This window comes from Chanodichthys erythropterus, chromosome 15, assembly GCF_024489055.1.
Source record: "Chanodichthys erythropterus isolate Z2021 chromosome 15, ASM2448905v1, whole genome shotgun sequence".
Lineage (NCBI taxonomy): Eukaryota > Metazoa > Chordata > Actinopteri > Cypriniformes > Xenocyprididae > Chanodichthys > Chanodichthys erythropterus.
The window spans coordinates 7,785,264-7,804,266 of NC_090235.1; the positions used below are offsets into that span (position 1 = coordinate 7,785,264).

Here is a 19,003-nt window from a genome sequence, read left to right on the forward strand (position 1 = left end):
TCCCCCTCAAAAATAATAATAATACAAAAATAAAAAAATAAATAAAAAAAAAACACAGATAAGGTGTGACACACTAAGATGTGACTTGTTTTCCGGATAATATAGTATACATACAGTGGCATGAAAAAGTATGTGAACCCCTTGCAGAATCTGTGAAAATGAGAATTATTTTAATAAAATAAGAGGGATAATAAAAAATGCATGTTATTTTTTGTTTAGTACTGTCCCGAGTAAGATATTTTACATAAAAGATGTTTGCATTTAGTTCACAAGACAAAACAATAGCTGAATTTATTAAAATAACCCCATTCATAAGTATGTGAACCATTGATTCTCAATACTGTGTGTGGTTACCTGATGATCCACGGCTGTTTTTTTGTTTTGTGATGGTTGTTCATGAGTCTCTTGTTTGTCCTGAGCAGTTAAACTGAGCTCTGTTCTTCAGAAAAATCCTCCAGCTCCTGCAGATTCATCAGTTTTCAAGCATTTTTGCATATTTGAACCCTTTCCAGCAGTGACTGAATGATTTTGAGATTCATCTTTTCACACTGAGGACAACTGAGGGACTCAAACTCAACTATTAAAAAAGGTTCAAACATTCACTGATGCTCCAGAAGGAAACATGATGCATTAAGAGCCGTGGGGTGAAAACCTTTGAATTCAAATATCAAGGTAACTTGTACTTAATGAGATATTTTGAATTTTCTCTACAAAATTTTGGCAGTTTTTACCATTTCCACATGTTGTACTTTAACTAACCCCCCCTTGAGCTTTAATCAGATCAACATCATATTTGGTCAGTCTAATCTAAAGGCCTTTGAGACGTTAAATTGTGAAGATCTAGAGTTTTCGCTGAAGGGCGTGTCCTGGCAAATTTCTAGGTTTCGCCATGAAACAGAAAGTTGTTGTAACTCGGGCATACAATGTCCGATCTGCCCCAAACTTCACATGTTTTATTAGAGTCCTGACCTGAAGACATCTATATGACAATATTCAGTTACAGTCATAGCGCCATCTGGGGGCAACAGGAAATTACATGTTTTACACTGTGACTAACTCCTCATAGAGATTAAACCAGATCAACATCATATATGGCAAGTCTAATCTTAAGGCCTTTGAGATGTTAAATTGCAAAGATCTTGAGTTTTCGTTGAAGGGCGTGTCTGTGGTGACCGACAAAGTTTGATGTTTCGCCATGTAAGGTGAATCACTTTTTTGAGGGCCGAAACATACTCAAAAACTCATGAAACTCTGTAGATGCGTCAGAAGTGGTGAAAATTTACATCTGATATGGGTTTCAGAATGAAGTGTGGCAAAATGGCTCGATAGCGGCACCTAAAAAATTTAAACGAAGTGCCCCTGACACTACATTTCACATACAGGTATGAAATTTGGTACACACATCTAACAGCCCAATACCTACAAAAAAGTCTCTTGGAGTGAAATCTGAAAACCAACAGGAAGTTAGATATTTAGAATTTTCTTTGCAAAATTTGTGCAGTTTTTGCCATTTCCAGACGTTGTACTTTAATGACCTCCTCCTAGAGCTTTAATCAGATCAACATCATATTTGTTCAGTGTAATCTAAAGGCCTTTGGGACGTTAAATTGCGAAGATCTAGAGTTTTCACTGAAGGGCGTGTCCGTGGCACCCTGACAAAGTTTGATCTTTCGCCATGAAACAGGAAGTTGTTGTAACTCAGGCATTCAATGTCTTATCTGCCCCAAACTTCACATGTTTTATTAGAGTCCTGACCCGAAGACATCTATATGACAATATTCAGTTACAGTCATAGCGCCACCTGGGGGCAACAGGAAATTACATGTTTACACTGTGATTAACTCCTCATAGAGATTAAACCAGAAGCACATCATATATGGCCAGTCTAATCTTAAGGCCTTTGAGATGTTAAATATCAAAGATCTTGAGTTTTGGTTGAAAGGCGTGTCCGTGGTGGACTGACAAAGTCTGATGTTTCGCCATGAAAGAGGAAGCTGTCGTAACTCAGGCATATTATGTCTGATCTGCCCCAAACTTCACATGAGTGATAAAAGTGCTGGCCTAAAGACATCTATATGACAATATTCAGTTAGCTATAGCGCCACCTGTTGGCAGCAGGAAGTGTGGCACTTTTACATGATTTTGATATAATTCTCCTTTATTTACAACAGGTGGCGGTTAGCCCGGGTGCGAGGGCCCTTTCAACGCTGCTTGCAGCTTTAATTGAGTTTGAAACCCTCAGTTGTCCTCAGTATGAAAACACAGATCTCAAAATCATTCAGTCACTGCTGGAAAGGGTTCAAATATGCAAAAATGCTTGAAAACTGATGAATCTGCAGGAGCTGGAGGATTTTTCTGAAGAACAGAGCTCAGTTTAACTGCTCAGGACAAACAAGAGGCTCATGAACAACCATCACAAAACATAAAAACAGACGTAGATCATCAGGTAACCACACACAGTATTGAGAATCAATGGTTCACATACTTATGAATGGGGTTATTTTAATAAATTCATCTTTTATGTAAAATATCTTACTCAGGACAGTACTAAACAAAAAATAACATGATTTTTTTTATTATCCCTCTTATTTTATTAAAATAATTCTCATTTTCACAGATTCTGCAAGGGGTTCACATACTTTTTCATGCCACTGTATTATCCATTTATGTCATTTATGAAACACAGTAAACAAATTTACTGAACAAATGAATGAATGAATGAATGAATGAATGAATACTGTTATATATACACTACTGTTCAAAAGTAGTTTGGGGTCAAAACTGACAACTGAAAAGATCAAATGTGACAGTAAAGACTTTTAAATTGTTACAAAAGATTACTATTTGAAATAAATACTGTTCTTTTGAACTTTCTATTTATCAAATAATCCTGAAAAAATGTATCATGGTTTGCACAAAAACATGAAGCAGCACAACTGTTTTCAACATTAATAATAATAAGAAATGTTTCTTCAGCAGCAAATCAGCATATTAGAATGATTTCCGAAGGATCATGTGATACTGAAGACTGGAGTAATGATGCTGAAAATTCAGCTTTGCAGCTCAGGAATAAATTACATTTCAAAATATATTCAAATGGAAAACGCTTATTTTAAACTGTAATAATATTTCACAATATTACTGTTTTTACTGTATTTTTTATCAAATAAATTCAGCCTTGGTGAGCATAAGAGACTTCTTTTAAAAACAAAAAACTTACCAAACCTTTGAACTGTAGGGTGTATGTATTAAAAACAGCATTACATATTTTATGCATATATAATTATTACCTTCTTATATGTAAATAGATGGTTCCTGGCCAGCTTAAGTTACAATACTAACCAAATTTATTCCTGAAAGTGAAAACTACAGCTTGTGAGACTAAAATCCATTTTACACATTACGTGATACAATACATAGCAAGCTGAAGCTTTACTTGCAAACTTGTGCTCTCTTGTGTGTTCTGCTCCTTTTCTGTACTGACATGTTGAAGACACTAAAGTCATGTTGCATCTCTGACAGTCTCCGTGTATTGCAGACTGTCAATGTCGAGCAGATACAGGAGAGAGTGTTTATGGAAGTTTATGAAAGCTGCTGGTATGGTACTATAAACAGAATATCTCAGTATTGTCTGTATTCTATATCAGCTTACGTACTTCCACTGGGAGTCTGATGTAAAATCAAGGAAGGTTTGCACAATTTCAAGTGTGCTAATGTTGTGTTTGTACAAACTAAGATCTGTCTGATGACATATGGCTCATTTCTGTGTTTTATCATCATGGAGTGACACACGGATGTAATTAGTCATGAGGTGTGCTTTTAAACTTTCTCTCGATGGACGTCACTCACCAATCCCTTCGTTGGGAGAGTGCAGGAGCTCCATAAGAGGTGCAGAGGCTCCTTCTGCGTCAATCATCTCAGCAGACTGCTTATCCAGAGCGAGTTCACACAAAACACCAGCGGACACACGCTTTATGTTCTCCACGTATGAGTACAGAAGCTAACAAGAAAGAGGAAGTCACAGAATGAGAGGGGTTTCACTGTTGCCTTATCACACCCACTTTATTCAAAGCTAGTAATTTTCAAAATAATTTTGCTTCTTATATAACTGTTTTTTAAGTTACTTTGGACAAAAGCACATAATAAATTAATAAACTACGGTGGCCCAGTAGTGCACAACACAACAAAATTAAAAAAGCAAACATAAGTTCACAACACAACGAAATAAAGCCACAACACAATGAAATAAAGCCACAACACAATGAAATAAAGCCACAACACAATGAAATAAAGCCACAACACAACGAAATAAAGCCACAACACAACGGAAACAAGCCACAACACAACGAAATAAAGTCACAACACAACGAAATAAAGCCACATCACAACGAAATAAAGCCACAACACAACGAAATAAAGCCACAACAGAAAGAAATAAAGCCACAACACAATGAAATAAAGCCAAACACAACGGAAATGCTCCCGACCACTTGGGGGCTCTCAGAGCTCGGTAATATTAGTTCTATAAAGTCGACAGTCTTACAAAGATATCAACACCATGATTAGTTTTATGTAAACATTGTACATTGACATGAAATATTAATTAAAAATCAACTACGTTCACAATAGCTTCATATTTATACTTGTGAATGATTTGACGCGATACCACGGCGAATGATGAAGGGAACATCTGCCAATTCCACCAAGTGGTTAAAACGTATAATTTGTATTCATTACAATAACTTTGTTTAACATATTGTTCAAATTTGAATATGTCTGTTTTTAAATGTTATAAGTAATTTTAATGAATACAAATTATACGTTTTAACCACTTGGTGGAATTGGCAGACGTTCCCTTCACCATGCACAGTGGTAGCGAGTCAAATCATTCACAGGCATAAATATGAAGCTATTTTGCACATAGGTGATTTTGAATTAATATTTCATGTCGATATACAATGTTTACATACTGTTAAAACTAATAGTGGCATTGATATTACTGCCGACTCTATAGAACATTGGCAAGGAAAACTAACTTTACCGAGCTCTGAGAGCCCCCTAGTGGTTGGGAGCATTTCAGTTGTGTTGTGGCTTTATTTCGTTGTGTTGTGGCTTTATTCCGTTGTGTTGTGGCTTTATTTCGTTGTGTTGTGGCTTTATTCCGTTGTGTTGTGGCTTTATTCTGTTGTGTTGTGCACTACTGGGCCACCGTAGTTTATTAATTTATTATGTGCTTTTGTCCAAAGTAACTTAAAAAACAGTTATATAAGAATTATTTATTCTAGGGATGTCCCGATCACGTTTTTTTGCCCTCGAGTCCGAGTCCGAGTCATTTGATTTTGAGTATCTACCGATACCGAGTCCCGATCCGATACTTCTATAATACATGAAAAAGAATAAAGAATAGCGAAAAAACTGATCCAGGAACAGTGCTTTTCAGGTTTTTCAGGTATCTAACAGTCGTTTTCACGTAGGCCTACAGAAAATGGATAAAGTAATCAAATATAAAATATCACTGCATATTATCTTTACTATATAAAATAAAGATTAATCATTATTGAAGTTACAAAAACTTATCAGTCAAGAACAGTGAGTGATTTCTTTGTTATTTGATTTAACATTAAAAACAGGCAGCAGGAATAGTTTTTTTCCCTTTAAGACAAGCACGATCCAATACATATACTGTTACACATGCGCTGTCTTTCTCGACTAATATACGTTCACTTAAGACATAACCGACTATGTTTGCTAGGATACTCGCTAAGACGGCATTTTGAAATAATTTTTGTATGAATTTGTCCGCCGAAGCACAAGACTTCGGATGAGCGCACACAAATCTTCTCACAGCGCGTGCGAGTTCTCTTTCGCGTCTTGTTCTTGAAGGTTTAAATCAGCAAGGCTTAAATGAGTTAGTTTAAACACAGAGAGCAACATGTGCTGTTCAGGTCTCACCTGTATCAACACCCGGGTGATGACGGAGTAAATGACTGGACATTAGAGCAGACGGCACTCGCAGTTAACAGTTTACAAAGAGTGACTGTTTTGTCCACGCTTTTTGTTTATCGTTGTTGTAACGTTCTGCGCATCCATTGACTGAAACATACATTGTTTTAACTCTGTCTGTTTTCCACGTTGCTATTTTAAACAAACCATACGGTACTGTTCGATTTTTTTTTTACCGTGAACCGTTGCACCCCTAATACATATCCGAGTTCTGATCGGGAGGTAACGTCCGATTCCGATCGAGTCTGAAACCACGTGATCGGGCCCGATTTCCGATCACACCATCGGATCTGGACATCCCTACTTTATTCCGTTGTGTTGTGGCTTTGTTCCATTGTGTTGTGGCTTTATTTCGTTGTGTTGTGGCTTTATTCCGTTGTGTTGTGGCTTTGTTCCATTGTGTTGTGGCTTTATTTCGTTGTGTTGTGGCTTTATTCCGTTGTGTTGTGGCTTTGTTCCATTGTGTTGTGGCTTTATTTCGTTGTGTTGTGGCTTTATTCCTTTGTGTTGTGGCTCGATTTCGTTCTGTTGTGAACTTATGTTTGCTTTTTTAATTTCGCTGTGTTGTGCACTATTGGGCCACCGTAATAAACAATTTATTTTGGAGAGTAAGGCCCTGTCCCAAATGGCGCACTTCATGTGGACTTTCGGTCTCGTGGACTTAAATTGCGTCCTCCTGTCTAAAAACAACCAGACCGTTATTTCCGGCGTTATTTCGAGTCTGTCCCAAAAATACCTCTCAATGCGCCCTCGTGGACTACACAAGTCCACAAGTCTGGAGTGTGCCCTTTGGGACAGGACCTAAGTGTAAGAGTGTGTAGCTTTTCATTTCGTAAACAACCATTTAGTAAGGGAAGATGAATCATGGCCATATTCCAGGATGACAATCTCAAGATTCATCAGGCTCAAACTGTGAAAGAATGGTTGGGAGAGAGCATGAAGAATCATGAATGCATCCAGACATTCATTTAAAGTCTTTGGGATGTGCTGGAGTAGACTTTACAGAGTGCTCACCTCTTGCATTGTCAATACAAGATCTTGACCAAAATTGATCCACCTCTTGATGGAAATAACATTGCAACATTTATTTCCATCAAGAGGTGCATCGATTTTTGGTCAAGATCTTGTATTGACAATACAATACACTGTTAAATACTACTGTTTATCATATGTTTCAACTCAGTTATATAAATTAAGCTCAATTAGTTGTAATTAAGAGAATATATTCAACTTTGATACTGTGACCCAATTTATATTATTCTTTTTGTGTGTGTGTGCCAGAAAATGGCTGGCTCTGATTAAATTATAAATATTATTATCTGATAGTTATGCTTATGCATTTAAAATGATATTTCCTTTAAGGTATTTTTTTTTTTTTTTTACGCTGGTAGTTTGTAGCAGTCCTAACTACTTCTTCAAAGAGCAACCCCAAAACTAGTAGTGCAACATAAACATGGACAAACGCAGACAAACAAACAGCAGCCAGACACCTTGCAGTCATCGCCCACAACACCCACACATCACAACACACACAGATGAGCCAGATTCACTGCCAGGAATGCCATAAGTTGGTTCAGTACTTGCACAAACAGAGGAATGGTCTGCATGCTGGCGATTTCCCCTCGGTTGATCGGATCTCTGGCCAGTATATGCAAAGCGCCTGTACAGCCTTCCACAATCTCCTCCATTCGCACGCCATCCTGTGAAAAAAAGTGTGACAGTGAGAAGAAAACATTAACTCTGACACTAAAGGGACCTGGTCTAACCAAATACTGGGACTGTGATGCTAATTGGATTGTATTTTGACCTCCCTTTGGAGGCTTCAGCCTATATGTGAGGGTGAATAAAGAGGCCAACTATGATATATGGAAAATCCATGCACAGGTAGAAAAACCTTCAAACACACCTGATAAGTCTGCTGGGCCCCTGAGCCGTGTCTTTGAGTTTCCTGATGAGCTTTCAAAAGCAGGTTGACCAGTCGAGGGATTGTCCCAGATTCCCTCAGAGGCGCCTGATTGGCTGGACACAGGGCCAAGTTGCGAATCAAGCCCACTGTGGCCTATGGTGTGAAAAATGTACAGCATATAATTAACTACTGTTCATAGCATTTTCTGTAACTTTTATGCTTAATTATTTTTATAATACACATTATTTTATTTTATTGCTTTCTTCTGCTCACAAATGGATTAATGCAATGGTTTCCAAAATAATAAATAAATAAAGATAATTTAAATAGCATTTAAATATCACATTTTATGTTTTTTCTTTAAATGCCTAAAACCAATAAATAAATAAATTGGATCACATAGCTCACATATTTTGGTTTTGAATCAATTTTGATGAGTTTTAATTGAGATACATGATTTTAATTGCAGTATTTGGTACCTTGGCAAAGCTGAGCATGGTTTCCAAAATAAATAAAAAAATACTCTATAAAAATAAGAAGTTGCTATGTTTCATTTGATTGTCATTTAATTATGATCTTTACCTGACGCTTTTTCTTAAAATGCTTTAAACTTAAATAGATGAATAAATAATTAGCTCTGATAACTTGGATTTGGAAGAATTTGATGAGTTTATATTCAAATAAGCGGTCTTTGGCATCTTGGCAAGTTCACTTACAAGACACTGCTGTTTTGGTAGCCTGAAAACTATTAAAATTGTGTTTACTGTAAACAATTATTTTCAAGATTTATCACAACATTTTTTCTTTTGTCAAATCAACTTAGATAATTAAAGTGGTTTAGATAACATAATATATTGAATTTCTGTTGATTAAATCAATCGCCTAGCCTGGTAATACCAGACTCTGCTACTTCACTTTGCTTCGTAGACAGAGTCTGGAATGGCATAATAGAGAAGTGTTTTCTCTCTCGCCAGGGGGCGCTTGTCTGAAGTTTAAAATCATTGGTTACCCGTAAGCCAATCAGATACGTTTAGTTATGACGTATGTTATGTGCCTGTACAGCCGCATCGAAGCACAGACATCATGCATCGAACTCAAATCTATGATTGAACTTCAACTGTAAACCTGTTGTAAACACATGATAAAACAAATGTTTATCAAACACTCTTCTTTTTCTGGCTTCAGTTTGAAAAAAGAGTTGAATGTTCTCCATAACAGAGCGAATTGCATCCCGTGTCTCGTTTCCCATTTCCGCGGTCGTTTCGGTTTTCGATTTCTCTAACCTACAATGTAAAACTCGGCGCTTAGCATCTACGTCACGGCTCTCAGCCCGCCCTCTGTTCGTTGATTGGCCCGGCTGTTTCCAGACCGGTGGTAAACAGAAAGCTCTGACGCTGTCTCAGACTGAGTACAGAAGCGAAATGAAATTGAGCGGAAGTAGGAAGTCTGACGTAGTCAGGCTATCAATCGCCTACATTAACTCAAATTTTTAAATTTCAATGAGCTCAAAATCTTAAAGTTTTTTTTTTTAAAGGGTTTTGACAGAATTTTAATTTTTGGGTTAACTAACCCTTTAAAATAAACCAACAAGTCTTTTTTACAGTGTGCTTGAAAATAATACCGTATCGTCTTCATATGAAAAACAAAAATGCAAATTTGTGAAAATGGTGACATCCAGGGTTGCCAGGTCAGTGCAACAAAAGTAGCCCAATGGCCAGTCAAAAATAGCCCAAAAATAGCCCAATGCTATTTTCTCTATTGGGCGGCCAAATTCTACACTGAATTTCTACGTCTAGGGGGGCTTTGGGGGTTTTGGAATGCCGAAATCGTACGTACGGGGAGTGGAAATCAGCCCGCGGAAAACATTTTTACCCGTGGCAACAACTCAAAAGTGGCCCAATTCCACAGGAAAACCACAGACTTGGCAACACTGGTGTCATGCGCATGTGTATTACATGTTCAGTCTATAGGCGCATAGTATTTATTTATAATGTGATATCGCCAACTACGGCCTGGCATGAATAATACAGTGTTTTTAGTCGTTTTCATGGATCTGTGTGAACGAGGATCTTTTTGACAACGTTGTTGTCTGTACACGAAAAAAAAAAGCAGTACATCGTTGTGTAAACATAACCCGAGTATGGTTTCCAAAATAAATGAAAATAATCACATATCACATAATTTGGTTTTGTAAGAATTTGATGAGTTTATATTTAGGTACATGATTTTGATTGCAGTCTTTGGTATCTTGGTAAAGCTGCACAGTTTGAGACATTGTTGAGAAAAATCTGAGAAGCAAGGGCAAAAAATCTTACTGCTGTTTATGAAAAACAGTATTAAAAATGATCTCCTTTGGGATTCTCCTTTTCTTTCTCATGGGGTTTAGTTAAATTCCCTTAAACACAATGAACCGTGACCCACTTTTGTACCTCCATACTTTTACAAAAAAATCTGAAACTAAATACAATTGCTGTGAATTCATCACTGTGCAGCTCCACTATAAGTCCATTCCTCAAAGCTTTCATCATCTTGAACAAATGACTCACTCTTGTAAATCCCGAAGTGCTGACTGTCGACAAACTCAGGCACTGACATCAATATGATGGCAACTGAACGATGTTACTTGCAACAATGATGTTTTTTTTAATTAAAAATTTGAGCTAAATACAAACTTTAGGTTGAGATGCTTGATGTAAGTGCATGTAAAACTGTTTATGGATGCATCAATGCACATGCAAGACTTTGTAGGTGAAATCACCTGTATATCATTCCACAATGTAGTTCAGTGGAAATGTCATGCATTTACGTGAAGTGTCATTTTGCTTCTGCCTAACCATCTGTGCACAAACAGCATTGCGTAAACGCTTAATTTCCTGTGGCCTCCTTCACAACGCATCATTAGTCAACAATGTTCCTCCGCTGATTAGAGAACCTTCGGCTGAAAGAGCAGATCTCTGCAGGGTGGGACGGCAAGCCATGTCAAACGCCAGAAACATCTCCAAATGGAAGAGAAATAAACATGATGCGATGCATTCCAGACATCTGGGTTTCATGTGTGTTGCATTAGCGATCTATCTTCTCCACCCTGCCTGGGTGCAACCAAAGCCCTCAGCCAAATTGAGATGGCCCATCCACAGTACAAAAGGTTTGCATACATTTTGTTTGTTTTCTGGTTTCTACATAAGAAACATTTTAAAATGAATAGTTCTGACTCTAAATGAGCCACATTCAAAGCAGTTTTAAAATCATAAATGCATAAAATTGATCCATACTACTATTTGGCTATAGCGATATTACAGGGAAGAATATTATTATGATTAATTTATTATGATTATTCTTCTTCATAAACATAACTTTTTATACAACCGTTCTTTCTGATTCTCATATCTGATAGGCTGAGAGCCGTGCGATATTCTCCCAGTATCAGCACTGGTACCGTTTCACCGTTTGTATCACTCCGCTTGTGGCGACTGTCATGGCGGTCGAGCAAATCCACCGTATTTGAGCTCCAGACCGTCAGCAGCCATTCAGGCCCTCATGTACCCGCAGAGAACAGTTTCATCTCGGCCAGTCCTTTGGGTATTTCCTGCTGGCTCTTATGTAGATAGTGGTTAAAAATATAATTCATTTGGGGTACATCAAATGTCCTGTGGCCTTGTGCCTAAGGCCGAATCACAGCCGTGCTGATATACAGCCATATCGCACGGCTACTCGTATGATATTGCTAATTTATTGAATATCGGCATTTAATATTTATTCATGTCTTTATCGTATTGTTGTTGCCACAATTTTTTAAAAGCAATAAGCCACAAGATTACTGTTGATTACAGTGATTATAAAACAGTGAATTCTTATTGCTTTATTATGCTCAAAAATGGAGAAAAAAAGGGGAAAAAATTGCTTCCAAAACAAAATATTATAAATAAAAATATAAACAAATACATTTGATTGCAGTCTTTGGTATCTTGGCAAATCTTAACTCAGTTTAAGGTATAAAAAGTAAGTGTATTCTACAAAAAAAAACAAAACAAAAAAAACCTGCCTATGGAAAAAAAGATCTCCTTTGTGAATTTTCTTTCTTAGTAAAATCACTGTAACAGTCTCTCGTGGTTCACTGCATCACTTAAAGGTGCACTCAGTATTTTGTAAAAAAAAATAAATAAAATTTTGAAAATGAGATGAAGTAACATAAGTAGTTTAATAAAAGTGGTTTGAGATTTACACAGACCAGATCGCATTAGCAGCCCAATACTTCTCACTTCATCTTGTTATTGGACACTTTCGTTTGCAGAATATATTAATGGCTGACTGCATTTTAGCAGTGGAAATGGAAGTGAAAACATGAAAACATGGCAGTGTGATATTGGTCAGCTCAACACAGACAGAAACAAATCCCTGAGTGCACCAAAACAGAGAACAACACATAAAACATCTGAGCAGGATTAATCAGTGTAAGCACTTATTTTACAGACTTCTTATCCATCCAAGTTGATTTTGTTAGGAATCTCTGCATGCAGACTGTGAGAGATTATAAAAGCCTGGCATTCTCGTTCTTCTGGATCGATACACACGTGCAGAACAGATCACAGCACACACACACAGGTTTCTGCTCCAACGGTCTGATACGATTAAGCGGGAGATCATGCGTGCCGGGAGCCCGAGCTCATCAGAGTCCTGCCCACCACAAATCAGAGAGCCGAGGACAGCCAATTACATCCGCCACGACCTACCTGATTTGCTGAAGCTTCAAGGGCTTTGAGGCATTGACTATATATATATATATATATATATATATATATATATATATATATATATATATATATTAATATATAAATAATCGGTCACTACATTTGATGTGCAACAGAAACGTGATGTTTATTTTAGAAGTGCAAAGGAAAACTGTCAGGTCAAAGGTCACTATTCTGCCAGAACTAGACTCACGTACGGCCGTTGCCAGAAGCCAGTGATTATAGTTTATAAAGGTTTAAATATGGATGATTTTCTTACAAAAACCCATTGCTTCACTTCAGAATGCCTTTATTAACCCCCTGGAGCCATATGGATTACTTTTATGATGGATGGATGTGCTTTTTGGGCTTCAAAATCTCGGGTACCATTCATTCCCATTATATAGCTTGAAAGAGTTAGAATATTTTTTAATATAAGTCATATACACCTAGGATAGCTTGAAGGTGAGTAATAATTTTCATTTTTGGATGAACTATCCCTTTAATATTTTAATAACAAAAAAATCTTTCCAACCCCAAACTTTAGAACGGTAGAGTACTGTATATATTGTCCTTCCCCAAATGCACACCATTAGTTGAGCTATAATATTTGCATCAAGTTCAGCTCTACTAAACTTGGTCGCATTGCCAATGAATAAGCAAAAATCGATGAATCCTGGTTAAAAACGCTGTCTTTGTCGTCATTTACTCACCTTCATGTCATTCTATATAATTTTATTTCTTTCATTAAAAAACTAAAGCATTTTACCCTGCAGCATCCTGATACAAGGCTTTGCAGCTTTCAGACAATGTATGGCAGTGATTCTTTGAATATGATGCTCTTTTATTGTTCCAGCTAGTGTCCTCAAAATTGTGCTGAAGCCCCAGAGGAGCGTAGGATGGCCACTCAATGACTAAGATGCGGCACCAAATCAGCTTAACACGAGAGGCAAGTCTCAGCATTCTTTCACATCAAAGCTGAGCAAGCCCTGCCCCGAGATGATTCAAATCTGACCTTTAAATATAAACGGTTAAACGGTGGAGAGGACTTTCAAATTGGCAGCAATTCAGACACACACACAAAAAAACACATACAGACCTTTACCACAGGCCAATAGTGCGGCTGGCCCAAGAGCTTGGTGATGGCAGGGATGCCGTAATGCAGACGCACTGCATTCTGGGCCAGCTCTGCATCGGGGTGGCGGCTTGTGAGGTGACGCAGGGCACAGACGGCCGGCTCGGCCACGTCTTCCTTCTCTCCAGCTCGAAGCACGGCGTGAATCAGGGCCTCCACCCCGCCGCTCTGAGTGACCAGGGCCTTGTTGCGTGCATTGTTGCAGGTGAGGTTTGACAGGATGCCAGTAGCGCAGGTCAGCATGTTCACGTCATCTGAGCCCAGCTGACTCACTAAGATCTGCAGGAGACCATCGAGACCTTCCTGTATCGACATGAAAGAAGAATTCAATACATTTCAAATACACTACCTTTCAAAATGTTGTGGTCTGTGAGACTTTATGTTTTTGAAAGAAGTCTCTTATGTTCACCAAGGCTGCATTTATTTGATCAAAAATACAGTAAAAACTGTAATTGTGAAAGCTTAAAAGTAAGATTTTATATGTTTATATGTTTTAAAGGGGACCTATTATGTCCCTTTTCACAAGATGTAATATAAGTCTCTGGTGTCTCCAGAATGTGTCTGTGAACTTTCAGCTCAAAATACACAGATCATTTATTATAGCTTGTTAAAGGTGCCGGCGGTTTTTTACAAGATGTAATATAAGTCTAAGGTATCCCCTGAATGTGTCTGTAAAGTTTCAGCTCAAAATACCCCATAGATTTTTTTTAATACATTTTTTTTAACTGCCTATTTTGGGGCATAATTAGAAATGCGCCGATTCAGGCTGCGGCCCCTTTAATTGCTCCTGAGCTCTCAACTCTATCATTGCATAAACAAAGTTCACACAGCTAATATAACCCTCAAAATGGATCTTTACAAAGTGTTCGTAATGCATACTGCATGCATACATTGGATTATGTGAGTATTGTATTTATTTGGATGTTTACATTTGATTCTGAATGAATTTGAGGCTGTGCTCCGTGGCTAACGGCTAATGCTACACTGTTGGAGAGATTTATAAAGAATGAAGTTGTGTTTATGAATTATACAGACTGCAAGTGTTTAATAATTAAAATAACGACGGCTCTTGTCTCTGTGAATACAGTAATAAATTATGGTAACTTTGACCACATTTAACAGACAATTTTATAAGGACAATTTTCAAATATCACTAAAAATATCATATCATGGATCATGTCAGTTATTATTGGTCCATCTGCCATTTTTCACTGTTGTTCTTGCTTGCTTACCTAGTCTGATGATTCAGCTGTGCACAGATCTAGACATCCTACCCTTGTCTAATGCTTGAACATGAGCTGGCATATGCAAATATTGGGGGCGTACACCCTGACTGTTACGTAACAGTCGGTGTTATGTTGAAATTCACCTGTTCTTCTGAGGTCTTTTAAACAAATGAGATTTATATAAGAAGGAGGAAACAATGGAGTTTGAGACTCACTGTATGTCATTTCCATGTACTGAACTCTTGTTATTTAACTATGCCAAGGTAAATTCAATTTTTAATTCTAGGGCACCTTTAAATGTGCTCCTATTTGTGTGTGTCCCTTTAAATGCAAATGAGCTGCTGCTCCCGGCCCCCTTTCCAGAAGAGGGCGGAGCTTCAACAGCTCACGCTTCGGTTGCTCAACAAAAACAAAGCTGGAGAATCTCACACAGCCAAAATGATGGTGTTTAGCCTTACATTTTTCAAACCGGAGTCAGAATATGGGGTTAGATTCCCACCTAAAATATTGCGGTCATGGATCAAAAAATAATATGCATGAATCAAAAATTTAAAAACACATGTAAAAATATATTGCACAAATTGAAACAAATAATGCAAAATGATCAGAATGGCAAAGAACATGGTCACAGATAAAAATATAATAAGCATGAATAGAAAAATTAAAAGCGCATTTAAAAAATAACAAGTGTGAATCAAAACTTTAAACACATTAAAAATTATATTGCACAAATCTTAAACTTGTGTTTATGTGTTCTTAAAAGTAGTTTTCTTTGCTTTTATTACTCTGTACTTTGTGCTCTCTTATTTTAGCTCTGCTATAAGATTAATGTTTTAAATATAGCATTAAAAACAAAATTATAGATCAGGGATAGGCAACATCAGTTCTGGAGTGCCTCTGTCTTGCAGAGATTAGTTCCAACCCTGATAAAAAAAAAGAAAAGAAAATTATTATTATTATTTTTTTAAATTACCCATCTATAGTATTAATAATCATGAAGACACTGATTAGCTGGTTTAGGTGTGCTTGATTAGGGTTGAAGCTAAACTCTGCACTCCAGGACCGACATTGCCCATCCATGTTATAGAAATATGAATTTAAATGGCCAGTAGGTGGCGGAAAGTTACTGTCTTTACAAGTGAGTCATTCATTCAAATGTCTCATTCAAATCGGGAATTCATTAACAAACACTGCTGTGTTGCTCTTACGTTTGATATATATATATATATATATATATATATATATATAAAAAAAACATAAGAATATAACAGTGCTGGATCGTCAGACAGGCACAACTGTGACAGTTTGTCATTAGGATGGTGAAGAAGTTACAACTTTTAGAATGCAACTGGCCATTACTGAATGGTTAGTGGATAAATGAATGTAGTTGCTGTGGAGTTGATTCAACTCATTGACTAGCATGTGCCATCATGTTAATATTTTGTGCAAATCCAGAATTGAATTGACCGACCCTTGTTTGTGAAGCAGTTTGTCATAAAATGATGGCATGACAACGACACTCTACTAAAACAACTCTTCCTCTTCTCTAAAGCAGCACATGGCCTCACCTCCCTTGCTGTGTGCTATCAAGGGCAGAGTTTATTTAAATTTCAGGGTTAGTGATGTCAGTAACCTGGGAAGAAGCTGTTACCAACTTTTTACACAAAAAACCATGTTAACACACATATTGGTTACATCTTGGGTTATATAACAGAGCAAAAAATTCACATAAAAACATAGAATCAGACACTCATAACAGCTAATTATCACAAGATTGGAAGAGGAAAAGACCAAGATAAGGAACAAATGAAAGAGAAAAGGCAGTGGAAGAAGGAGATAAGAAAAAATGTGGGTGTGTGAAGGATTAGACAGGCAAAAAGAAGGACAGACACCGGAATGACACGAGCTCAAATACATACATTTAAATTCTAGACACTTTCCGTGAGAGCAGAAGGGGACGTGTCTGTTAATAGTTGTTTTTGTTCCTTGAATTTAATAATAAGGACGAAAATGATAACCTGTTTATCGTTAATTGTGTGTTTTCTGGGCCACTGAATTCTGAGTAGCAGTGATGAGGGACAAATTGTGTGGAGGCAAGAAATAATTATAAAAACCACAGGTCGCCTGCACTATAAAAGCATTAGAACGAACAGTGGAAAAAACGTCAGACTACATGAAAGCCGTTTCATGGCTTTCAAGCATTGTCTGGGCTGAACTCCTTTGGAGCATTTGCACATTTAATAATTGAAGCCAATATTGTAAAATGAAATGCTATTGTTATTTCATTAGTAGGCAAATATTCTAATTATCTGTTTTAAAAAGACATTTTACATTCAACCCATATTCTTGATTGACTGATTTTCTGTTCAGGATAATTGGGCTAATTTTGCTTCGCTTTAGAAAAAAAATACAGTAACAAGGTTAAAACATAAATAGATTTTCCTTTCAAAAAGAATTGTAATTATTAATTCAATTCCACATTTTAATTGTATTTCCTTTGAGGAAAAGCACTAAATCTACAAAGCAATCCACCTTATTCCTACGCCCCATGGCGCTTTACGCAAATTATGGGTGTAACTTCCTTTAAGCTGTAAACAGTCAGTGAAAGGCTATATGGCTATACAAACAGCCATACTTGCCCAAATTGCTTCCGTAAAGCCATCCACAATTCACCCAAACCAACCACTAAAACCCTCCATTATTACGTTGCCTTAATAAAAAATGTTCATGAACTTCAGCATTGCGTGATACTATTTCAAAGTGATTTCCATCTTTTTTACAGATAATAAATTGTATTTACCTGTGAAAACAAACCTGGAAAGAGATGTGAAGCTTTGAGGAGAAAAACGAGAGATTCTTCATGCATTCCAGTTAATTATTAATGGGATATATCGTAAATTATATCAGGAGATCAGACCACAAATGTGCAGTATATGTTGTCCTTTTTCATACTATTACAGTGCAGGGGCGGACTGGGACAAAAATTCAGCCCTGGCACTGTAGCACACCAGCCCACATTACCACACCCACGGACACGTGCATTCCCAGGTGAAAAAAAGTACACTTCCATAATGAACTTAAAGTGCTCCATTTTCACACACTAATTTTGTACTTTAATATATTAAAAATTCTTCTTTAGTACTTCTTAAGATAATGTTAGGAACATCATAGGGTGCGTTCACACTTGTAGTTCGGTTCGTTTGGTTCATTTGGTCCGGACCAAAGAAGAAAAAAAAAACATTTAGTCCTGGTCCGGTTAGCGTTCACATTGACTATTTTATCACCGAACCAAAAGATACCGAACCTTCAGGCATAGGGATACATTCACAACGTGATTTGTCTGTTTTTATGATGTATCGCCTATTTTGAGACGGAACTCACTGAACATCCAAAACAATGCTGTTTGCTGAGGTAAATGAGCTCGTTGTGTGTGCGTAGCCTGCATGTGATGGTATTTTGGCCAGCTGGGAACTCGTGAAGAGCTTATAAAATGTGTAAAGTAGTCAAAACAGGGTTCGGATGGCAGCGTTCACATATGTTCAAATGAACCGCACTAACCGAGCAACCGCACCAGGGTTCGTTTTAATCGAACCAAACATGGCAAGTGTGAACGCACCCTTAGTGTACTCAACTGTGCTATTTTAAGACACCATTTAGTTACCACCAGTAGTACACTTGAACCCATAAGTATACAAATACAGAGATAACGTGTTAATAGCACATTTTAGTTTCATACTCATACTGTCTCAAAATAGCACAGTTGAGTACACTTAGATATTCTTAAGATTATCTTAAGAAGTACTAAAGAATTAAAAAAAAAATGATGGAAGTACAAAATTAAGAACAATCTATTAAGTACAAAATTAAAAACAGAATTAGTGCGCGGAAATAGAGCACTTTAAGTACATTATGGAAGTGTACTTTTTTCACCTGGGTTGCAATACGTTTTTGACGTGTTTTTGACTATATTGCAAGTAGCGTACAGCAGAATGTTTACCCTAAATCC

The 19,003-nt window shown here is 37.1% G+C and overlaps 1 protein-coding gene across 1 annotated transcript in view; it reads right to left on the bottom strand.

Moving 5' to 3' along the window:
* Positions 1 to 19,003, bottom strand: part of jupb (junction plakoglobin b) — a 98,979-nt gene that overhangs the window by 6,301 nt on the left and 73,675 nt on the right. The window contains exons 9-12 of the mRNA XM_067411198.1: positions 13,736 to 14,074; positions 7,910 to 8,062; positions 7,584 to 7,703; positions 3,850 to 4,000 (exon numbers count right to left, since the gene is read on the bottom strand). Coding sequence (XP_067267299.1) covers positions 3,850 to 4,000; positions 7,584 to 7,703; positions 7,910 to 8,062; positions 13,736 to 14,074 — 763 coding nt within the window. The remainder of the gene's footprint in view (positions 1 to 3,849; positions 4,001 to 7,583; positions 7,704 to 7,909; positions 8,063 to 13,735; positions 14,075 to 19,003) is intronic.